General features: G+C 40.4%; 3 protein-coding genes and 1 pseudogene across 7 annotated transcripts; 2 read left to right on the plus strand and 2 right to left on the minus strand.

Annotated features, from left to right (window-relative positions):
* The first annotated feature begins 1,645 nt into the window (after window positions 1-1,645).
* Window positions 1,646-6,264, plus strand: LOC116208755 (armadillo repeat-containing protein LFR). Its single transcript, XM_031542306.1, has 8 exons — window positions 1,646-1,893; window positions 2,041-2,210; window positions 2,523-2,665; window positions 2,794-3,050; window positions 4,469-4,574; window positions 4,665-4,803; window positions 4,893-5,020; window positions 5,609-6,264. Exons 1-8 carry the CDS (start codon window positions 1,689-1,691, stop codon window positions 5,862-5,864), a joined length of 1,404 nt encoding a protein of 467 aa, XP_031398166.1. The 5' UTR covers window positions 1,646-1,688; the 3' UTR covers window positions 5,865-6,264.
* Window positions 6,265-11,045: 4,781 nt separating this feature from the next.
* Window positions 11,046-14,307, plus strand: LOC116208999 (annotated as a pseudogene).
* Window positions 14,308-16,508: 2,201 nt separating this feature from the next.
* Window positions 16,509-20,352, minus strand: LOC116209574 (3-ketoacyl-CoA synthase 11-like). The gene is made up of 4 exons (XM_031543246.1): window positions 20,285-20,352; window positions 20,159-20,197; window positions 18,009-19,314; window positions 16,509-17,513 (listed from the first exon to the last, which is right to left on the minus strand). Exons 3-4 carry the CDS (start codon window positions 18,807-18,809, stop codon window positions 16,734-16,736), a joined length of 1,581 nt encoding a protein of 526 aa, XP_031399106.1. The 5' UTR covers window positions 18,810-19,314; window positions 20,159-20,197; window positions 20,285-20,352; the 3' UTR covers window positions 16,509-16,733.
* LOC116209575 (39S ribosomal protein L41-A, mitochondrial-like) lies at window positions 20,257-22,550 on the minus strand. Of its 5 annotated transcripts, none has more exons than XM_031543249.1 (5): window positions 22,315-22,550; window positions 22,044-22,163; window positions 21,563-21,742; window positions 21,015-21,079; window positions 20,257-20,589 (listed from the first exon to the last, which is right to left on the minus strand). In XM_031543249.1, exons 3-5 carry the CDS (start codon window positions 21,705-21,707, stop codon window positions 20,521-20,523), a joined length of 279 nt encoding a protein of 92 aa, XP_031399109.1. In that variant the 5' UTR covers window positions 21,708-21,742; window positions 22,044-22,163; window positions 22,315-22,550; the 3' UTR covers window positions 20,257-20,520. The 5 variants fall into 5 exon arrangements, with proteins under 5 accessions (XP_031399109.1, XP_031399108.1, XP_031399111.1 ...); XM_031543248.1 differs by having other exon boundaries at window positions 22,276-22,550; XM_031543251.1 differs by lacking the exon at window positions 22,044-22,163.
* Window positions 22,551-23,834: the final 1,284 nt, after the last annotated feature.

Here is a 23,834-nt window from a genome sequence, read left to right on the forward strand (position 1 = left end):
CACAAGTTTCTTGCCATGATACCTCGCTTGCTGGCAAGTACCACAATTAAAAAAATATTTATAATAATAATAAAAAGTACCACCACAAATACATCTCTTCATAACAATTTAAAGTTTAGAATCTATGAAATCTAATATTTTCCATATTTTTATGCATTGGCCATGGTTATTTACATGATTAAATTATATATAGAAGCCGTTTAAAGTATGAAAATATTATTTTCTTGAAAATGTTATTTCTATTTCTAACATGAAGTCCACCACTATTGCATATAATTCAAATTATTAAATAATATGAATTATTTTGTAATATTTGAGGATTAAATGACGTTGGTTATTTAAAAAAATAGAAACATGTAGAAAATATGAAAATGTAGAGATTTAACAAAGCTACAATAATTCTAAAACTTTTATAATTAGAATGCGAATTGAAAATATAAATGACTGTTCGTAAAATACTTTGTTGTAGTGCATGAATTTCTTTTTCTAGTGGCTTGTAAATATTATATAGATTTATTGATACGTTGAAAGAGTTGTTAAGGACTTTTAAAAAAAATCATTACCGGGAAAGTTTTCTTTTGAAAATATACAACGGCCGGATTTTACACATAAGATATATTATGCCTGTACTTTTTAAATATTTAATTTTGCATCTATTGATTTACGTGTACTATGCAATTAAATAATAAAAAAATAACCACAGTAACACTTTATTTGGATAGCATCTTATGAAAGGTTATGGACGGGTGGAGTGGGATGGGTTATGGAGGAATGGGATTTGGTGAGTTATGGAGGAGTTCTTTAATTCTACATAACTTATATTTGGATAAACTTCATGAAAGGGTAAAGTGGGATGGTGTGAGACTTTAAAAATAATCTTGACCATTGATTATTTTTTACAATGTTATCTCAATAGTTGATCTTTTTATTGCTCCATAACACCCTAAATTGGTGAGATAAAAATATAAAGGTTGCGAAGAGTTATGAAGTGATTAGTTATCCCTCCATAATCCTTCCCCTCTTAAAAATTTTAGGCCCTATTTGGCAAATGAGTAAATTTTTTAACTCTACTATACTTTAACTCCACTCATCTTCAATTCAATAAAGCAATTATTACTTTTTTCATTTTTCTTCAATTTTTTTTATCTTAACTATTATTCTATTTCATTTTTAATACTAAATTCTCTCAATTATTCATTATTTTTTCTACAATTCGACAATACAATCATTACTTTCCCTCAACTATTTATTATTTTTTATCACTTTTTCCTGTAATTCAACAATATCATCATTGAAATCCAAATAAATATAATTCTTTATAGTTGGAATGGAGTTGAGTTAACTCTATTTCCAAACAAAGCCTTAAAAGCCAAATATGGATTATTATAATCCTTCCATAATCTATCCCTTCATAACCCTCAATATAACCTTCAATCTAAATAAGATGTAAGTTTATTATGAAAAATCGGTGTTTGTTATTCACGCGGCAAAGCGCGAGCTCTAGCTGGTGCAAATTAAAACAAAAAGCATATTTATTTGCAGTTCTCAATATTATTACAAGACTTTCGGGCCTTAGGTTTCAATCAAACGGCGTCCGGCCCAGCCCAGCCCATATTCATTCATCATCTCTAACACCCAATTCTCTCAGATCACCAAGTCGCAATTGAATTCCGTCAGAGAGGGAAGTGATGCAGAAGAGGGACCTCGGCAAAGCGGCCGGTGGAGGCGGAGGCTCCGCCCCTCCCGCGCCCAAGAGAGGCCGTCCTTTCGGGAGTACTAACAGCAACTCAGCCGCCAATGCCGCCGCCGCTGCTGCTGCGGCTGCCGCTGCCGAGGCTGCCGCTCCGTCGTCTCTCCTGGGGCCGTCCCTGCAAGTGCACAGCTCCTTCGCCGGTCAGTACAGAAAACCCTAGCTCAGTTTCGCCAAATTACTGCCCAGTCGATTCCCATACTGTCCTCGTCTCCAATTTGATTGCTTTACATGAATCTTGTACGGCAATGGAAATCTTGTAAGGCGGAAGCTTTCCTTTTCTTCTGCAGATCAAAACCATAGAAGGATCGTTCTGGCGCTTCAGAGTGGGCTGAAGAGTGAGCTCACATGGGCACTGAACACTCTCACGCTGCTCTCTTTCAAGGAGAAGGAAGACGTGCGCAAGGATGCTACCCCTCTCTCCAAAATCCCCGGCCTGCTCGATGCCCTGCTTCAAGTTGTATGTAAACTTCTCAGTATGATGAGGTTTAGTGGTTTAAATTAACTGAAAGAATGCTGTTTTCCCGAAATTTCACTCCCTGCCGAAGTATTTGCTGCCCCGTTAAGCAATTGCGTATATATACAGCACTTCCCTGATTACAATGGGAGGAGCATTTCCAAGCAATAAGTAGCAAAAACCATGTTCGTCTAATAAATTTTGAAAGTATTTAAGTTGATTGCTGTCGTACTTTCCTAACCTCGAAATGCATAATTCGTTTCACTTGTCTTCCTTAATAGAATCTGAAAGTTAAATTTTTTTTCCATGAAATAGATTGATGATTGGCGGGATATAGCCCTTCCGAGAGAACTCGATAGAAAAACCAGGGTCAGAACACTTGGTGCAAATTCTCTGGTAACAGGATTTGGGAATGAGCACGATGCTTTGGGGACAAATCAAACACTTGCACATTCAGGGTAATGCAATTTTGATTTGTCACCTCGATGTTCTTGGTTCATTAAAAGAATATATATATATATATACACACACACACACACACACTGTGGGATTGGAGCCTGAGCATGGAGAATGTTTGTATGGACAGGGGGAGCGCTGGTTCCTCTGCTACAGAAACAGCCTCGCAGAAGGCTGTCTCTAAAGCTCGTCCTCCTCAATGGTGGTCAGAGGAAGATGGGCTGTTTAATGTAGATGATACAGGGAGAGCAGAAAGACAGCAATGTGCAGTCGCAGCTTCTAATGTTATTCGCAACTTCTCTTTCATGCCCGAAAATGAAGTCATTATGGCCCAACACAGGCATTGCTTGGAGACAGTATTCCAGTGCATAGAAGATTTCAATACAGGTTCGTCGTTTTCCATATAGACTCACTCCCATGGGAAGTTCCTAGATAGTGCATACTATAATTCTTAAAACTGTGGCCTTGTTATATTTTTTATATGTGATGCATATGGAAAATTTTACCTCGTGCCTTTTTTTTTCCAATTATATTAGTGTAATAGTATAATTACTTTTATGTTACATGTGAAAGCTACTACAAATATAGGCATGTATCTGTTCACCTAAGTAGCATATTAAAACACATATACTATATGCACACCTATCCGCAATAATTTTTTTTGGGATTGCTGAGGAGAAAGAGAATCTTTATGTTAAATTACTTGAAGAAAAAGAAATATTTATCCTTTCCCTTGTACTTAAGTTAACCTTTTTGACTGTTTCATTATTATTAAGGATGTAAATGGAAGATATGCTTGATATACCAATGAATGGATGTGTTGCACGTAACTGTGTGTCCCCAAATAGAAGTAAACGCAACAATTCTCAAATGCTTCATTAGGGGAGTCCCAAAAGTAAATGAGGTTCTTAAGCTAAGAAACCTGGAAAACAACTGGTGGTAATTAGACAGGTAGAAATTTTTACATTTGCTAATAGGAAGTATTACTTCCTTTCTTTTAGAATTTGAAAGAGTTTGCGCGGGATTAACAAAGACTAACTTCTAAAATTGCACTAGCTGGCAGGAAGAGAAAAAAACGACAGTATCCTAAAAACTTTTAGCGTTAGTAAATACTTTATTCGTGCCTACATTATATATTTCTTTAGGTTTTGTTGATGTTTTAGATAATAGACAATTTTTGGCTCTTATGTGGAGAGAAGTGTGCATATGTAACCATAATCGCAGATTAATCATGAACAGAACATGAATTTAGAGACTAGCCGTTTTTTTACTGGAATTGCAGAATTCCAATTTCTGTTACTTTTTCTTCTACATTTACAAGCAATGCTAAACACTAAAAGCCACTTTTTTGTCCAACCTAGATTCGATATTCTGACTTAGATCAGATGAATGCCTTTTATCCAATGTTATTTTATTCCGTGTGTATCCCATTTCTTACATGTGTTATTGGTCAATATTTCCATCTGTTGGATTGTATGTTAATGATTCCCATTGAGGATTTTACCCCTAAAACCATTAATGCAGTAGCACTTTATGAAGATGAGACAAAAGGGTAATGAATCTTTCGATGGTAGCTTTTTGTTATGTCTCTATAATCTTCATGGTGAGTGGACAGATTTTCTTTTATTTAATGCTAATCAGAATAAATGTATCAATTTTATTCTTTTCTGGTTTTGAAACCAAAAACAAGTAAAAACAGCAGCTCTCATTGTTTCTCAATCTTTGTTTCATAAATGTAATCCCTAACTTAAGCATCTCTGGTTTCTGTGTTCTGGAAAGCCTTTTGAAATGTCTAATATCTGCAGAGGATGAGGAGCTTGTCACCAATGCACTGGAGACAGTTGTGAATTTGGCTCCATTTCTCGATCTTCGGATTTTTAGCTCAAACAAGCCGTCCTACATCAAAATCACGTGAGAGACCCTACTTTTCTTTCTTTTTGGTTAGTATGCTAATACCTTTTCTCATTCTTGTTGATTGATATGATTCCTTTGACCAAATAGAGAGAAGCGTGCAGTTCAAGCCATCATGGGGATGCTAGGATCTGCTGTGAAAGCCTGGCATTGTGCTGCTGCTGAATTCATTGGCCGCTTGATAATCAATCCTGACAATGAACCTTTTCTTCTCCCCTTTGTTCCGCAGGTTTGAAATATATCAGTCTTTTCAAAGTATTACTATTAATTGTGGATGCAGTAGGTGTGCTATATGTTTCTGATACCTCATCAATGCAGATACACAAGCGGCTGATCGATCTACTGAGCTTTCCAGCCTATGATGCACAAGCTGCTGCTGTTGGTGCTCTCTATAATCTTGCTGAAGTCAACATGGACTGCAAATTAAAGCTTGCAGGGGAAAGATGGTAATTTTCATCTTCTTTTTTGTTTCCTTGGAAAAATAATAATTTTATTCTTGAAGTTTCTCCTAGTGACCATTTTTTCACTGAAATATTAAAAAAAAAAATGTCAAAAGCCATTTCACCTGTTAATTTAGAGTCTGGGCCCGCTATCGCATAGAACCAGTTGGAACCTTGACTTCATCATTTTAATCCAGTTTGAATCTTATTGTTTACATTATTTGAGAATCTTGATGGAAACTTACTAGAAGGAGCTTTCTCATTCCTATGGTCAGTATTGCGAATTTCTTTTCCAATATGACCTCAGATTGTATGTATCATGTGATGTTGCCAGCAACACGTCTTCTGCCAGTTTGGGAAGATGTTGTAGATTCCACGAGGTGGAATCACAATTAGTAGTAGTAAATGCTGGAAGGTTCAAATAAACTTGGAAGTGCAAATTCAAATGGGAGTAAATAACTGATAGAAAACTTTGCGATGCAAAGTGGTCTAAATGTGGAATTTCATATGTGCTGCATATAATCTGATGTTTTCTCTCCCTTAAACCAGCTGAGCTCTAGTATTATTTTAAATTTTTTTTTGTCTTAACTGTAGGGCCATTGACCGACTGATAAAAGTGATAAGGGTGCCACACCCAGTTCCAGAAATTTGCAGGAAAGCCGCAATGATTCTGGAAAGCCTCGTGGCAGAGCCCCAGAATAGGCCCCTTCTGCTAGCATATGAGAACACCTTTGCAGATATTGTCTTCATGGACACGAGGCATTCTGACTTTTTCGCGAGGATTCTGTACGAACTCACAGCGAGACCAAACAACAAGATGGTCTCTGCTCGTGGTATCTGGGGAATGTAAGCGGGGAGCTTCAGCCTTATTGAGATGACTTGACTATCGAGCAGGTATTTTGCCTCTAGCTATGTCGAGCTAGTTAATTTATCTGGCATGTATATATCAAATACTAGCAGATCAGTTTTCTCTATGGCTAAAGTTGTCGAATCTCACTGAGCAGATCAGCTCTCTCTTTTGTGAGTTCATTGACCGAGGTGATGTTGTAATTCTAACATGTAATATTTATCCTACCAACTTATGATGTTTGGCGGGTCCTCGTGTTTATCTGTCGAGCTAAGTTGAAGCTCATGTATTTCTACTTCTTGACATGAGATTGTACCGGTTAACTTACATGTTTTAAGAAAAACCCTTGTAAGAGTAGTCTCCTTAATGAAATGGGAAGGTTTGTCGGCCAATGTTGGTTTCATCCCTTTGATTGCCAAACAGATTTCTGCCAGACTCGATCTATGAGTCCTTCCCTTGCACGAGTTGATTCAAGTTCTCTGAGTGGTCAATTAAACCTGTAGAAGCCTGCGGATGCTTCCACTGGATTTACTTATCTGGCAAGGATAATGGTGCGGTGTTAATGATGGGGCCTCAGAATCGTGCTTTGCTCGTACCTGCATCTGCTTTGAACTTTTATAAAATTTGCCTTAAATGGCTAAATTGGTCAACCCCTGAACGAGGACCATCATCAGAACCATAATTCGTATAATTTTTACAGTCCTCTATCTTATCGACATCGGCAACATCGGCAACGACACTGGTCCCATATCTGACTCCTAACGCTGCCCGTATCATTATCTCTCTTCAGATATTATTATCTCAGTAAACCTTTCAGATAAATGTATTCCTCAATCTTAAAATGTCAGCTTTGAGCAAATTGTCAGTGAATATGGAATGTAATTGATGAATCTTCAATTTCAGGACTTGAGACGTATTATTATTATAAACAAAATTTCCCCTGACCTGCCCGAGAAAAGTATCCCATGAAAATCTACAATTCGATATTATTTTAGGAGTGAAGGATGACAATTGTGGAAGATGTTATGGAATCATAGATCAAGAACAAGAAGTTGGAATTGGAGAAGCCCCTCAATTCTCCGATGGCTCCTAGCGTTGAGTCTCCACTCAGGAATGAGATGCACTGCCTCCACCCGCCCCCCCTCCCTGTCCAGTTAAGTTTTACTTTTTACCAGTTTTTTAAATTTTTTTTATAATTTTTATTTTCAAAAATATTTTTTTTTCATTTAATTTAAAATGTGGCGTCATATTTTTTTAACAAAAAAACTGAAGTTAACATATTTTGTAATGTTGAAGACAATACTGAAAAAAAAATTAAAAGTTCATAACAAAAGTGAAAAACAGTTAAAGTTTGGAAAAAATGAATGTCCTGTCTACTATATTAAATTATCATAAAAAGTGTAATTTTTTTTTTGCTAAGTTCTTTAAATGGTTTATTCATCCATTTACAGCTTTTATTCAATTTCTCGTCTCCTCTTTCGTAGTTTTTCTTTTTCCAACACTAAGCATATATGCTCCAATTTATTTTAGCAATGCATGTTCTTTCATTCATATTTTCTATTTCAAAATTGTTTTTATGTATGTTGCATGAAATATCTACGATTTATGAACATTCTGCATTTGCAATCACTTCTATTTTTTTGACCAAGATATCAAAGTGCAAAAATTGGGAAGAAATTAAAACTACATATAATTTAAATGCAAAAGAAGATTAGTTTTAATTATTTTCATTAATTTTGATGTTATTATAATTGTCCGAGAAATTTATGAGTGTCTAGATTAGACTCTCTATTTTTTCGTCTCAGTTTCTTCCCATTTTTTCTTTTAACGTTTTAATCTTTTTGCTCTTGATTATCTTTTTTTTTTCCCTTGTTTTGCTGAAGCTCTATTATATTAATTAATTTATCACATATTTCAATCCTAAGGTATTTTGATTTTGAAATTATACTATTTCAAAATGGTATTTTATAAGTTGTATTAAATTTCTACGTGCACTTATGATATATATTTTGATTCATCTATTTTTTGATAAATATATAAATTTATGAAAAAAAGAAGAAAATGGAAATGCATATAATTTTCACAAAAAAAGAAGCTGTAATTTTTCATTACAATTAGGGTCATTCTAATTGTTCTGAAAATTTTCGTGCAATTAGACAATACTTCCTATCTTTTTTATTCTCATTTTCTGATGCATCTCTATTATATTAATTCATTTATTGTATATATATTTTTATTTTTAATGATATTCTAAATTATATTATAGGGTAAATTTCAACGACATCCCTTATAGTTTGTGAAATGGTCAAAGACATCCCTCCTTTAAAAAATTAGGCATACATCACCTCTCCTTTCGTTGACGTGGAACCAAGAGAACATTCACTTTACCTGATGGATCTCAAGTCACGGAACTGCACAAAACGACCGGTTAGATGGTTTCATTACCCGAACCAAATCTGACTAGATTTAAGAAAAACAGTAGAAATCAACGAAAGGAGGGGTGATGCGTGGTTAATTTTGAAAGGAGGGGGTGTCCCTGACTACTTTACAAATTATAGGGAGTGTCATCGAAATTTATCATATATTATGTGTTATACTTAACCTCAACATCAAGGGTGTTCAAGTGGTTCATATTCATGGTAAAAACATTATGGAATATTTCTTTTTGCTTGAATAATTGAACTGAAAATATGTCTATCTTCATTTGGATTGATTATTTGTTTAAAAGTCCAACAAGTTCTATAAATTTTGACAATGTAATTTTCGTGCATTCTTTTTTGAAAGTATTCTTATCTGTAGACAAATGATTATACATTCACCTTTTATGTTAGCCTGTTAAAATTTATAGTAAGAGGAATGATGAAAAATTATAAATCTAAAATATGTATATTTTGTCTTGATTAGCTCATTTTATTTACTTTTTTTTTATAGAATATAACTTAATATTGTTTACCACCATAAGATTTTAATTTATTATAAATTGTTTTGTAGTTTTTTGATAAGGACATTTTTCATGCCTACAACTATATTTAGTTTTTGGTGACCGCGACTACAATAATATATAGTTTCAAAAATTAATATTAGTAGTTATTTAGTAATTTAAATTTTATTAATTTGGTATATTTAAACTAATCAATAAGATAATTTGTAATGTTCTATATACTTATTTTTCTTACAAAATGAACTATATATTTTATCTATCATTTTATCATCATGTATTACAACTTGATCAAAAACCAATCAAGTATCATGTGCTACACACATGTAGATCCACATTCTATACTTATTGGTCTATAACCTAGCTATGAATCATAACTCAAAAAACAGGTTTTGTTAAAGATTATAGCATACGAAGTTTAAATGGAGGAGGAACATAGACGAACTGAATGAAAGAAAGCTTAGGGAACAATAATCTTATAAACAATAAGGGAGAGGCTATTATACAGTGTTATCAGAACCGGACCGGATGATGAACCGGAAGGGGTACGGGGTCATGGGTTTATGGGTCCAACCGGGGGTTCGATGGGTCGGACCGCTCGTTTATTTAAAATAAAATAAATATTCATATTATTAAAAAAATTATGATAATTAAGATAAAAGTATGATGATTTTAAAGAAATATAGCAATAGTATAAGAAAGTATCTATATTTAATATTTCTTACTTCAAAATAAATATTTTATTTTAATAAGTACTTAAAAGTAGAGTTAAAAGAACAAAAAAGTGGTGGTGGCTTGGTTGGTAGTATGCTAATATGAAAAGCAAGAGGTCATGAGTTCAAATCCTTACACAACCAACCAATTTTTACATTAAATAGGAAACCCATAAAAACCCATAGAACCGGCCGGTTTAATGAAATTTTGCTTTAAACCGGCCGGTTCAATGGGTCCGACGGTTCAAAGCTGCCATTTCGGTTTTTAGGCGAACCGGACCGGACTTGGTACCGGTCCCGGTCCGACCGGTCGAACCGGCCGGTCCGCTCCGGTTCTGATAACAATGCTATTATACTCTTTAACTTGTATCTCGCCCTCCCCAATCGGACTTATTTATTTATTTATTATTTTTTATTATAATTTCGTACAGTTTATTATTTGTGTTGCTACCTGTGATTTGGTTAGACGACTTCCAAAGACAAAGTAGTTAAAATCCATGTTCTAAATTCTTTTGCTTTCCCATTAAGAAGTGTATTGTTGTAAGCTCCATCACTTACGTTTTGTAATGTAATAATATTCAAAAGTATTCAATTGGTTGTTTATTCCCTTATAAAAGAAATGGAAAAAAAGGGCTTTCCAACGATTTAAAATTCTAGCTTCGTGTGCAACACACGAATTTGCCTACTAATACTAATATAAAAGTGCGAAGCTCAAAAAATGCTTCTCCACATTTCATAATTCCCATTTTTCCCTTCAGTATTTCCATACTATTTTTATTTTATTTCAATTGCCTCATTTATGGTAATGGACATGACTGATGGTGCTAATGGTGCCTCTGGACAAGCATAGGAATAAAATGTCTTTCTATCATACGAGAAAATTTTAGATGGTACTAGCTCAAATGACGTGGTGAGAAAAAACTAATAAGAATACTTTAATGAAGAATAATTATGGAATTATTTGAGTAATTAGCACCAAATCCCTAGTTTCATACATTTTAATTGGTGCTTTCTCACGTCACGTGGCGATGTACTTTCTCCTTTTCTTTCTTTGTCTTTTTTTTTTGGGTTAAACCCTTTCTCATCTTCTTAACATGCATGTGTTACGAACGGACCTTCCTAACATCGAAGATGATCGAGAGAGCCCGAAGTTGTTGAGGTTTGCTAGGGAATGCGTGCGATGTAGTCTTCTAGAGAGCCTCGGTCCCCGAACCTTCTAGAAGTTTCCCGATCCTTCTGTAATTAATGTTGGTAATTGGGATAATTGCATTTATACCAGTAGATGGTAGAAGTAGTTGGATGTACATTAAATACCGAGTGCCTATATAAGGGCATCACCTTCTTAATTGTAGATACACTTGAAAAAGCAATACAAGTATCATTCTCCAGAGCTTCTCTCTCTAGTTTCTCTCTCTATAAGTTCTGTGAAGGAAAAGGCTGCCTAGAATAGCGATTCTAAGGCCGCACGGGTAGGGAACGCTAGATAAAATAGCAAGCCCGTGACAAGTGGTATCAGAGCGAAGGTCTAAGGCAATGGAAACCACTAACCAATTGGAGGTGGTGATCGATGAGATGAGGGCAAAGTCCAAGAAGCAGCGGGAAAACTCGAGGGATCTACTAAGTTCGTTTGAGGGCCGCATGACAAAGATGGAGGTTGTTATGGCGGACGTCCAAGGCAAGACCGAGGACGCGTCCAAGGGCATGTAGGAGCTCTGCTCGGACTTGAAGGAGCTTTAAGAGGGTATGCAGGGCGCCTTGAACATTGCAGTGGATGAGCTGACCAAGCGGGACGAGACGCTAGAAGCCCTTGTCTCGGCCATGCACGCTGAGATCGATGAGCTCAGGGTCGAGCTCATGCAAGTGCGGAGGACTCGTGTCGATGGGGGTGGCATGGGTCAGCTTAGCACACGTCCAGATGTCCCTAGGCCCAAGGAGTTCAAGGGAACTAGGGTGGCAAGGACGTGGACAACTTTATATGGAGTATGGAGACTTACTTTCGTGCGACGGGAGTAGAGGATGATGCTGTCCGTGTGGGGATGGTCTCTATGTACCTTATGGATGTCGCTTTGCTATGGTGGCGTGGGATGTGCGACGACCAAAGTGGCAACACGGTCAACACTTGGGAGGAGTTCAAGGCTGAATTCCGCCAACAGTTCTGCCCTGAGTATGCGGAGGATGAAGCTCGCGCCAAGCTTCGACGCTTGGAGCACAAGGGTGAACTTCGGGAGTATGTGCGGCAGTTCACGGAACTCATGCTCCAGATTCCTTCGCTGACTGACAAAGAAGCCTTCTTCCAGTTCATGGATGGGCTGAAACCATGGGCTAAGCAGAAGCTGCAACGCCGCGGCGTACAGGATCTGCACAAGGCTATGTCGACGGCGGAGTCACTGGTGGAATTCCGTTCATCAAGCAAGTCCGACTCGAAGGAGAAGGGTAAGCCCAAAGGTGGGGGAGATAAAGAGAAGTCCCACCGATCCGATGGTGGCAAGACGGCCAAGTCAACTTTCAAGGACAAGGCGGGGTCGAGCAAGCCAAAGGGGAAGGATGAGCGGATGCTCAAGTGTTTCTTATGCGAGGGTCCGCACATGGCCCGAGAATGCCCTACCAAAGCTAAGCTCGCGGTGTTGGTGAAAGCCGATGATGATAAGGAAGAGGAGACGCGGTTGGGCTCGCTGCGTATCCTTAGCTCCATTACGACCAGGAAGGCCAATCGGTCGAAGGGGCTCATGTTTGCGGATGTTGAAATTGCTGGGAAGGAATTTAGCGCTCTTGTTGACACAGGAGCCTTCAACCTCTTCATATCCGAAGAAAGCGCGAAGAAGCTGGGACTTCGTGTTGAAAGGACAAGGGGGCAGCTCAAGATGGTGAATTCCAAAGAAGTCCCGACATGCGGTGTTGCTAAGGACGTGCATATCCGGATCGGGCAGTGGAGCGGAAAGGAAACTATTGAGGTAATCCCTCTTGATGACTACGACTTTGTTATTGGGATGGATTCCTCGACAAGATCGATGCACTACTCGTCCCATTCGCGGATTGCATCTGTGTGTTGGATGCCAAGTGCCAATGCGTGGTGCCGGTCAAGTGGTCGATGGGAATGGGCAAAAGACTTTGTCGGCCATGCAACTGAAGCGAGGGATCCAGAAAGGAAAAGTCACGTACCTTGTGGCCTTGAAGGTAGATGAGGATGTGGGCTTGGGAGACGACGTACCAGCGGAGGTCGCCCAAGTCCTCGATTCCTTTAAGGATGTGATGCCGACGGAACTTCCGAAGAAGCTTCCACCTAAGAGGGAGGTGGATTATCGGATTGAGTTGGTGCCCGATGCTAAGCCACCCGCCATGGCTCCTTACCGGATGGCGCTGCCAGAGTTGGCGGAGTTCAGAAGGCAGCTCATGGAGTTGCTTGATGCTGGCTATGTCCGACCTTCGAAGGCCCCGTTCGGTGCCCCGGTGCTCTTCTAAAAGAAGCACGATGGTCGTTGCGGATGTGTATAGACTACCGGGCACTGAACAAGCTGACGGTCAAGAACAAGTACCCTATACCGTTGATTGCGGATCTCTTTGACCAGCTTGGGGAAGCTTAGTGGTTCTCTAAGTTGGACCTACGGTCGGGGTACTACCAAGTGTGGATCGCGGAAGGGGACGAGCCTAAGACCGCATGCGTAACGCGATACGGCTCCTACGAGTTTCTTGTCATGCCCTTTGGGCTGACTAATGCACCGGCCACTTTTTGCACCCTCATTAATAAGGTACTCCACCCGTTCCTTGGTCGATTTGTGGTGGTTTATCTTGACGATATCGTTGTGTATAGCCGGTCACTCGAGGACCACGTTGAGCACTTGAGAGACAGGTGTTCGAGGTGCTTCAAGAGAACTCCTTGTACGTGAAGAGGGAGAAGTGTGCATTCGCTAAGAGGGAAGTCCCTTTCCTCGGCCACATCGTTGGTGGAGGTCGGGTTCGAATGGATCCATCGAAGGTGGCCTCGATCATGGAGTGGGAATCGCTAACCAAAGTGACAGAGTTGCGTTCGTACCTTGGTCTCGTCGACTATTATCGACGGTTTATCAAGGGCTACTCAAGCATCACCGTGCCACTCACGAACCTCTTGAAGAAGGCTCGAGCCTGGGAGTGGACAGACGAATGTCAAGCAGCTTTTGATTGTTTGAAGCGGGTTGTCACGGATCAGCCCGTTCTCGCATTGCCTTGTTATGGGAAGCCGTTCGAGGTGGAGACGGATGCCTCGGATTTCGCTATCGGCGGGGTGCTGATGCAAGATGGCCACCCCATCGCGTTTGAGTCCCGGAAGCTTAGTGACGTTGAGTGGCGATATACGGTCCAAGAGAAGGAAATGACGGCGGCGATGCATTGTCTCCGGACTTGGAGGCACTATCTCTTGGGCTCAAAGTTCGTTGTAAGGACGGACAATATTGCCATGAGTTACTTCCAGACGCAAAAGAAGTTATCCCCGAAGCAAGCTCGTTGGCAAGGTTTCCTGGCTAAGTTCGATTTCGTGATGGAGTATAAGCCAGGAAGGACCAATGTCATGGCTGATGCACTGAGTCGACGGGTGGAACTTGCCGCGATCAGCCGACTTGAGAGTCCATTGTTGGGTCGGATCAAGGAAGGGCTGCAGCATGACGCTAAAGCCCGCATTCTCTTGGAGCTCGCTCACGAAGGGAAGTCACGGCAATTTTGGTGCGAGGACGACCTTGTTTACACCAAGGGTCGTCGAGTCTACGTGCCGCTCTATGACAACCTCAGGCGGGAGATTCTATGGGAGTGCCATGACTCGAAGTAGGCTGGTCACCCGGAGATTCACTGCACTTTGGCACTCGTCGAAGAGCGGTACTATTGGCCCCAACTACGGGATGATGTGGAGACTTTCGTGAAGACTTGTCTTGTGTGCCAACAAGACAAGACAGAGAAGAAGTCGCCCGTAGGACTCCTCGAGCCTCTCCCCATTCCAGAGCGTCCTTGGGAGAGTGTTTTGATGGATTTCATAGTCAACCTTCCGAAGTCGGAGGGATGTCAAACGTTGATGGTCGTGGTTGATCGATTCTCGAAGTATGCGACGTTCATCTCGGCCAAGAAGGACTGCCCAGCGGAAGAGGCAGCCCGACTTTTCATGAAGCACGTGGTCAAGTACTGGGGCGTGCCGACCACGATAGTGAGTGATCGTGATCCTCGATTCACGGGGTGATTCTGGACTGAGCTCTTCAAGCTTTTGGGCACGAGCTTGAACTTCTCTACAAGTCTCCCTCCTCAAACCGACGGCCAAACGGAGAGGGTGAATGCACTCTTGGAGTTGTACCTACGACACTACGTGAGCACAACGCAAAAGGATTGGGCGACGATGATCGTCAAAGGAGCGATTCCACCGGCAAAAGTCCTTTCAAGATTTTGACGGGCCAACAGCCATCAACCTCGAGTACGGTGGCATCGGGCTACAAGGGGAATAGCCCAGCGGCGTACAAGCTCGTCAAGAGTTGGCAAGAAGAGGCGGACTTGGCACGGTCTTGCCTCAACAGGGTGACGAAGCGAATGAAGAAGTGGGCCGATAAGAAGCGTCGCCACGTCGAGTATAGTGTGGGCGACCTTGTGTTGGTTAAGCTACACAATATTCTCCGACACAAGGACGTGCACAAGGGCCTTACACGGAGATACGAGGGCCCATTCCAAGTCCTCTAGCGTGTAGGTAACGTGGTGTACAAGGTGAAACTCCCTAAGAAGTTAAAGCTCCACCCGGTATTCCACGTGAGTATGCTGAAGTCGTTCCAGGAGGACAAGGAAGATCCGAGTAGGGCATAGTCCTCGCGTGCACCAATTGGGGCTAAGGCGGCATACGACCAGGATGTCGGGCAAATCTTGGCTGTTCGGGTCGTGAGGAAACGTTGGTGCAAGCCGAAGCATGAGTACCTCATCAAATGGAAGGGGTTACCTGAGAGTGAGGCAAGTTGGGAACCTGCCGAAGACTTGTGACAGTTCACAAAGCAGATCGAGACCTTTTATGCAGAGGATGCGACGAGGGCGTCGCCATAATAGGTGGGGGAGAATGTTACGAACGGACCTTCCTAACATCGAAGATGATCGAGAGAGACCGAAGTTGTTGAGGTTTGCTAGGGAATGCGTGTGATGGAGTCTTCTAGAGAGCCTCGGTCCTTGAACCTTCTAGAAGTTTCCCGATCCTTCTGTAATTAATGTCGGTAGTTGGGATGATTGCGTTTATACCAGTAGATGGTAGAAGTAGTTGGATATACATTAAATACCGAGTGCCTATATAAGGGATTCACCTTCTCAATTGTAGATACACTTGAAAAAGCAATACAAGTATCATTTTTCAGAGCTTCTCTCTCTAGTTTCTCTCTCTAGAAGTTTTGTGAAGGGAAATGCTGCCTAGAATAGAGATTCTAGGGCCGCACGGGTAGGGAACGTTAGATAAAATAGCAAGCCCGTGACCCATGTCTCCAACTCAACAATCTAGATATAAAGCGTTATTTCTTTTCCTTTTGTGCCCAGTTATTATTTCTTTTCTCCCTATATTCTTTTTTTTTTCGGTGCAATTTTCTCCCTATATTCTATCGTAATAAGTGACGGCTCCTTTTGTTTTTTTTACCCAAAATTCTAGCTAACCTCCGATCTGTATTAGTGACAAACACATAAACGGACGAAGTTCGTTCTTTTCCCTCGAGGGAAAAGAAAAAAAGATTTTAACCATACAAGAAAGAGACAGATACAAAACATTTGTCTTCGTATTAATATTCAAGATTTTCCCTTGGAGTCGGGCCAATCCATTTATACTGATTCTCTTGTTGGCATTTTAAAAAATTATAGGCAATATTATTTGAAAAGAAATTATAAACATATAACAAATGGAGATGAACACCATGTACGTGGCATTTTGACTAGTAGCTAATAAAGAATATAAGTAGTCCTTCTGAATATCGAACCGATAATTTCTTGGTTATCAGGTGAGGGAGTGCGTCATTGCACCACACTTCCTTTCAATAAAAAAAAATTACAATTTTGTGTAAATAGAATCCCCGATTATCGGCTACATACATGGAATGTGATGCTAACAATGAGGAAAGCAAATTCCCGCCCTTCTATTAACCCATATTCAATTATCAAACAATCAAAAAGAGAAATCTGAAAAGTGAATGGACAGAGTTCTTCTATGACTATCCAAATCCTAAATATGCAACGCACAAGCAGAAAATCAAACTTTCAAGTGGCTATAGATGTCACTCGTGGGACTTCAACTGGAAATTTATGAATCTCATCCATCCAGGGGTTCTCCTTATCGGGGTTGATTGTCCTAAGGGCTCGCCACACAGCGCTGTTGCACTTAAATCCTGATCCAAACGCAATCTGTATTGTGCGGTTACCCTTCCTGATCCGGCCCTTAGCCTCAGAGTATGCCAACTCGTACCAAAGTGAACTGCTGGACGTGTTTCCGAACCTGAATAAGGTCATCCTCGAAGGCTCCATGTGCCAGTCCGTCAGCTCCAGGTTCTTCTCCAGCTCATCTAGCACGGCTCTCCCACCAGCATGAATGCAGAAATGTTCAAAGGCCAACTTGAAGTTGGGAATGTACGGCCTTATACTTATTTTGAATGCCTTTCGTGCCACCAAAGTCAAGCGAAACAGGAGCTGCTCCGACAAGGGAAGCACTAGAGGCCCTAGTGTGGTAATATTGGCCTTCAGGGCTTCACCAGCGACAGCCATCAAGTCCTTTGAGAGCGAGACCCCAATCCTTCCAGTCTCATCCTCTTTCTGGAAGACACACCCATAGGATCTGTCCTCTGCGCCCTTGTGGGTTCGCACTGTGTGGATGAGCTGGTATTTGGACCGTCGGCGATCAGAAGCCCGGTTAGACAAGAGGATTGCAGCCCCGCCCATTCGGAACAGGCAGTTAGAAACAAGCATCGAGCGGTCGTTCCCAAAGTACCAGTTTAGGGTTATGTTCTCCATGCTTACTACAAGTGCATAGGAGTTGGGAATCACCTATTAAAAGAAGGAGAAAAAGGTTCAGGACCAAGTTGCTTCATGTAACCCAATTTCATCGGGATAAAGTACTGACTGACATTAAACATCGAGCAGGTCAAGTTCATATCATGATCTAAATGATATCTAATGACCTCCTTATCGAACTGTATTCTATGGTTTCCTCGCACCGGTGTTTTGACAAGATCAACATATATGAGACCACGTATATACTTGACAGTTGCATATCACCCACGGCCACACATGTTTTTACTAGACATTTGTATATGAGCTATATGCACTTAAGACTCTTTCCTAACACATGGTAGGTTTCATGTCCCACCAATCTTTGCTAAGAAAATAATATCCGCCTTACCTCACGGTTCAAATTTCTCAATCCCAGTACTTAAATTAATAAGACACTACAAATTATAACCGATCGAGGGAAACGGCTAAAATAGCTGGAGAGCTGAAAAAACAAAGGAATGAATTAGAACAATATATATCATGACTAACCTGCAAGAGTTGTTTTGCTAGGTCAATGGAGATAAGCCCAGCACTGCACCCCATTCCACCGAGGTTATAGCTCAAGATGTTCCCCCTAAGCTTATAGTGATTAACAATCATAGCTGAAAGAGAAGGTGTGGGATTGAACAAGCTACAATTCACCACCAAGATGCCGATATCCTTAACTCTAACCCCGGTCTTCGCTAGAAGCTCGTCGATCGCCCCAAACATGACTGCTTCTGCCTCCTTTCTTGCCTCAACCATGCATGGGTTCTGGGGGACCCTCATCACGGCCTCGGGCAGGTATGTGTCCTGCCCGAGCCCGGACCGCTCGAGGATCTTCTGCTGGAACGCGAGGTTCTCATCTGTGAAGCTGCCAGTGATGCCCGACCGCTCGAAGAACAGCTCCCTTGTGCACTTCCGTTCTGGGTCAGGCTTGTAGCAGGCGAAGTTGACGAGGTAGATGGACCTCGGGCAGCTCATGAAGTAGAGCGTGGCCAGGAAGAATATGAGGGTGGAGCAGAGGACCACACTGACTAGGTTGAACTTGAGCTGGTCCCACAAGCCGAGGAAATCAGCCACCGTGAGAGTCGATAAATGGGCAAAGACTATGCCTATAAGTGGCATAAGAAATATGTACATGGCATTGGAGATTAGGTAGTGGTACCCAAGCTTGACATACTTGAGCCTAATGGAAAGGCGAAAATTCGGGAGATTGCTCCCGTTTCTCCGCAGGGTTTCAGGTTCAGCTTCGACCGAAACTGAACCAATTCCCAGGTTAGGAGTATTCTCCTCAGAGACTGATCCCATATTAGGTAAGCAGCGAGCAATTGCAGTGATTTAGGAAGCAATTGACCTTCTTGGAAACCGGGATGCATGAACTAACAAAGTGTGAGGATAACTTAAAACCCAGAATGCTATTAGGACTTTGTTTGGAGAGAAAGGCAAGGAGAAAATATCGTGGAAGGCTTAGGCTTCGGCGAAAGTGGCCATACTCGAATGAACCAACAGAATATCTAGAGCTTGATTCAGCAGTATCTTCGTCTAACCGAATATATGTGATGCCATATCCGATTCAAATTGTTTTGAGGGCGCAATGATTTATGGAATCAGATACACTAAACTTTGGCCACAAATTTGGCGAATATAGAGTGTTCTCCAGTTTGTTCAACCCTAAAAGATGAAGAAAAATATCCTAAAATAGTAAAACAGATTTGCGAATGTCAATCAGAGATTATTTTCCTCAGTCCATTTGCTCATTTAGATGCATCGGCAGCCTTCACTTCTATAGGAGCACTGGAAGATATGGTTTCAGCTGCACATTGTACAGGAAATAAAATAAGGAGCAAATATAAGGAGAATGGGACGTGTTACTCACGAGATTGCATTCATTTGAAGGACTAAATTATAGGGAGCAAAATATATAAATTATGGACGATCATGATTAAATGTTAAAATATCTAATGGATGAGATTAATGGAATATTTTTTGGTGATCACTCTAGAATCATATTCACTCTAAAGAAAATGTCAATGGCGAAATAATAACTTCATGTCTTAGTTTTAAGTTTAACTAACAAGTTAGCTACTTCCACAATTTTCGATCTCAGACACTCTCTTCCCTTTTCCTCTATCATCATATATTTTGCAGATATGATTTGTGATTGTATCCACGAAAATAGCAAACGTTCTTCATATATATCTAATATATAGTTTTAATGATGGTAAATCAAGATTTATAAAATTCAAAACACACATAATATATAATAAAATTGAGAAAATTATAAAAATTGAACATGTACGTCCTATGCACGGGCTCTACGATTAGTTTCTTTATGATTTTCTTGCATAATTTTTAATTAAAAACTTGTATGTTGACCTATAAAAAGCCACTCATGCTACAAACTTAGATAATTATTTTTATTCTTTTGGGATAATTTAAAATGGCTTACACAAAAATATAAAAATTATTTATAGAAAGCCGTGCGGAACGCTGGTACTAACTCTTGTCATTATTCTCTTTATTATTGTGACCTTCTGCTTTTGTTCTCATGCAACATAAAAACACTAACTAAACTAATCAATTCTACATCTCCAGTTTACATAGAAATGCGAAAGCAATCTCGCAAGTCCGAAACACGTTCAGGAGGATTAGTATACCATAGCGAAATTAGGTTCATGGAAGAAACCTGTCTCCACCTGTCAGAAATCAGAAGATTTGAGCAATGTTCTCAATCTATTGGTGCGTACATGAGATGTATGCCGAAACCGAGAAGCATCACTAACCAGGTCATGCTCGAATGATCATTATACATACGAACAGAGTCTCTAGCTTGATTCAGCAGCATCTTCGTCTAACCCAATATATGTGATGCCACAACTGATTCAAATTATTTTAAGGGCAATGACTCAAGGAATCAGTTATCAGATACATTAAAATTTGGTGATTTCATTTCATTTCTTAAAATGGTAAAAAAGAATTGCTAACTTTCCTAAGCAATTATTTTCCTCAGTCAATTTGCTCATTTAGATGCATCACCAGCTTCAGCAGTCTTCACTTCTGTAGGGCACTGTGAGACATATGGTTTCAGCTGCAAATTGTACATGAAATAAAATAAGGATCAAGAATAAGGAAAACGAGACGTGCTACTCATGAGACTGCATCATTTGCATGGCCATGACCCATGAAGATTAATATGAACAGACAAGTAAAAGATGGGACTGGTGATGGTCTTTCACAAACAGAGGCCGTTGCAAGGTACTCGGCATGACTTGCAGTATGTGGTATTACTCTAGGTTCGATAGACTGATCAAGCAAGCACTAGAAGGGTGTACGAGTGTCGTATGGAAGCACTCAATGAAAACAAGCGAATCGAGGAAGCAGCTCATCACAAGAGCTCAAACTTCTTGAAAGGCCACAGTTCAGGATATGACTGCCCCGTTTATAAAGGTTTGCAAGGCATAAAATGCAATATGCTTCGAAAGAAAAGAGAAATTCAAGATGAATATTGGACACCTTGAAACCGGTCAAGTCAGGGACAACATAGTTTGGCAGCTTTTCTGGCACCACTACGTATCCACCTGCAATGCATATTTGGTTCAAGTATCAAACAATCAATTAGAAATATCCAACAAATTATTGTGATCAACACTCTGAGTTGTTCTCTGTTTCTGATTATACATCAATCTTTCACAAAACTGTAGGATTACGACTCCACTCCATGAATTTTGTAGGTCCTAGTGCAAGGAATTGATCTCACAACAGTTTCAAAGAGCTTCTAGCGTTTGGAGCAGAAAGGGTGTCAACCTAGTCTTATTGACTGTAATTCCAGCTGAAGCGAGATTGCCCAAAATCAGATTGTTTTCCCATCTAGCGGTTTAACCACACCAGTTCATTACTGTCGCACCATATGTAAAGAGAAATTTCAATCTAGCACCTGCTACTGTCTAATCCTAGTAATCTAATTGATATGCCAATTTTAAGATCAATGCTACACTAAATCACAAAAGGATGAAAAGTTTGACTGAGATCATTCTACAAAGTGGAAAGGAAACTGATCAGACCTTTGCGAGTATGAAAACCAGTGGGCTTGCAATTCTTCCCCTTGTAATAATTTCTTGGAGCACGCTTCGAGGAAAGAATGTCAAGAGAGGAAGTACGCTTCCTCCTCACGGCCCTTGTGAGTCCCGCTAGTAGTCCCAAAGGCATCTTTTATCCCTCTTTCAAACACAAGATAGATTCACCTGAAAACCAAAGTTACATCCGCATTATAATTGCACATGGGATCCGGCACCCAGATAAAGCACAAGTTGCAAAGAACCCGCCTGTGCTCCATCGGACAAAGATCATCTGTAGACTTGATTTATTTTTACCTCACCACAGACCCCATACTTCTTCTGAGCTAATCTATAAGCGCAGTGTTCACTAAATCAAAAGGTCCAGTGATCAACTTCAACATAACACATGTTCAATAAAGTTCAACGCATATTGTCCAACCCAACGAAATAAATGGTGAAATCAAAAAATCCATATCCGAGAACAGACTTCTTCACCGCCTTTCGAACTCTCTTCTCATCTTCATAATCGGCTACTCTCTTCATAATCATTCAAATCATTGAAGGTGGTTGTAAGGGAAATCATTGAAGGTGGAGGGATATCAATCAGCTACAATCAGTGAAAATTTGAGCGATGGTCACACTACCAGCTAATCAACAATCGAATGACTAAATTACACTATTAAAGAGAGTGAGGGAGATAGGGACCAGCAGCGGCTCACCGCCTGGTAGGGGAGGGAGCAGCAGCAGCAGCAGCTCACCCCGGGCTCGAGCAGGGGCAGATCGATTTACACTGGCAAGGCAGCCAGCAGCAGCAGCGGCTCGACGCCTCGACCGACGGGGAGAGCGGGGAGGAGCAACAGCTCGGGCTCGATAGGGAGCACAGTAGCTCGACGTCGACTGGAAAGGCAGGATTACTAGCAGTCGCAGGGTCCCCTTCTTCTGAAATGAGGCAGGAGACGAGGTCACGAGAGGAACAAATTTTTTTTTTTTTGTTTTTCTTTTTCTTAGGATAAATTTAATGTATAACACAATATTTCGAAATTTTTTTTTATCACATAACACATATGATATTAATTATATTAAATTGCATGATATTTCGAAATTTTTTCATGACATAGCACGAAGTCAATTTTCCGTTAATCCTTTCATGGAAAGTTGATGTGGCCGATGTCGTGAGCCCACCCTTGCACAGTTAGACTTTTTGCGGGCTCTATTAGCTTCTGTTCATTATATAAAATGGGCAATTTGGTGAAATTACATATTATATGTGCTATATTATGAAAAATTTTCAAGTTTCGTAATATATTGTGAAAAGTTTCGAGGCCTACAAAAAATTCAGCTGTGCAAGGTGGACCATAAATGTCGGCAACGGCAGCTCTCCGTGAGGGAATGAACGGAAAATAGACAATGTGTCGTGTCATGAAAAAATTTCAAAATATTGTTTAATGGTGCTGAAGATTGTAAGGTTATCACTTTTGCTATTAGTTAATGAGACAGTATTGGCTTCAAAAGGATCAAGCTTTGTGCCAGCAAATACTTTTTGTACAGTTCTTGTCTCTTTCTCTACACTGTCTTCGAAGTCAATCAGTTAATAACAAAGGCATCAGCTGCTGTTGCATTCAATTGGATCCCAAAATTGTTATTGATGCTACCTCTCTTAGTTTCAAGACTTCTCCCGCTTGCATAAAAACTTTGTTGAGGGATTTGAAGACTCTGGAAACTCCTATCCTTGATCGAATAAGCTTTTTACCTACGCAATCCGCTTGATCCTACTTGTTTAAACAACAACGAGATAAACGTCATAGTACAAGAGGCATTCCGATTTAGGAGGTTTTTGACACCCAGCCCTCCCTCATCTTTTGTCAAGCAAACTGCATCCCAATTAGCTTTTGCACCCTTGGCATCCCCATTCTTTCCTTTCCATAGGAATGCTTTACAACACCGCTCCATCATCCTTGGAACTTTTTTAGGAAGTTTAAAGGCAACACCCCAGGAATTCACAAGAGAATGAATCACTGATTTGACTAAGCCTGCCGCCATATATGAGGTGCTTGGTGGCCCATACGCCAATCCTACTAGTGATCTGTTCAGTAAGAGGTTGGCAATCTCTATCAGTTAGTCTTCCATGGATTAGAGGCACCCCAAGATACTTGACAGGAAGAGATCCATGCTTAAAACCACTCACTTGCAGAATGTCCTACTCAATAGCAACATTGATGCCAGCACAATAAAATCTCCATCTTGACTGGATTCAATTCTAGACCAAACATCAATTTAA

The sequence above is a fragment of the Punica granatum genome, chromosome 5, assembly GCF_007655135.1.
Source record: "Punica granatum isolate Tunisia-2019 chromosome 5, ASM765513v2, whole genome shotgun sequence".
In the NCBI taxonomy this organism is placed as follows: domain Eukaryota; kingdom Viridiplantae; phylum Streptophyta; class Magnoliopsida; order Myrtales; family Lythraceae; genus Punica; species Punica granatum.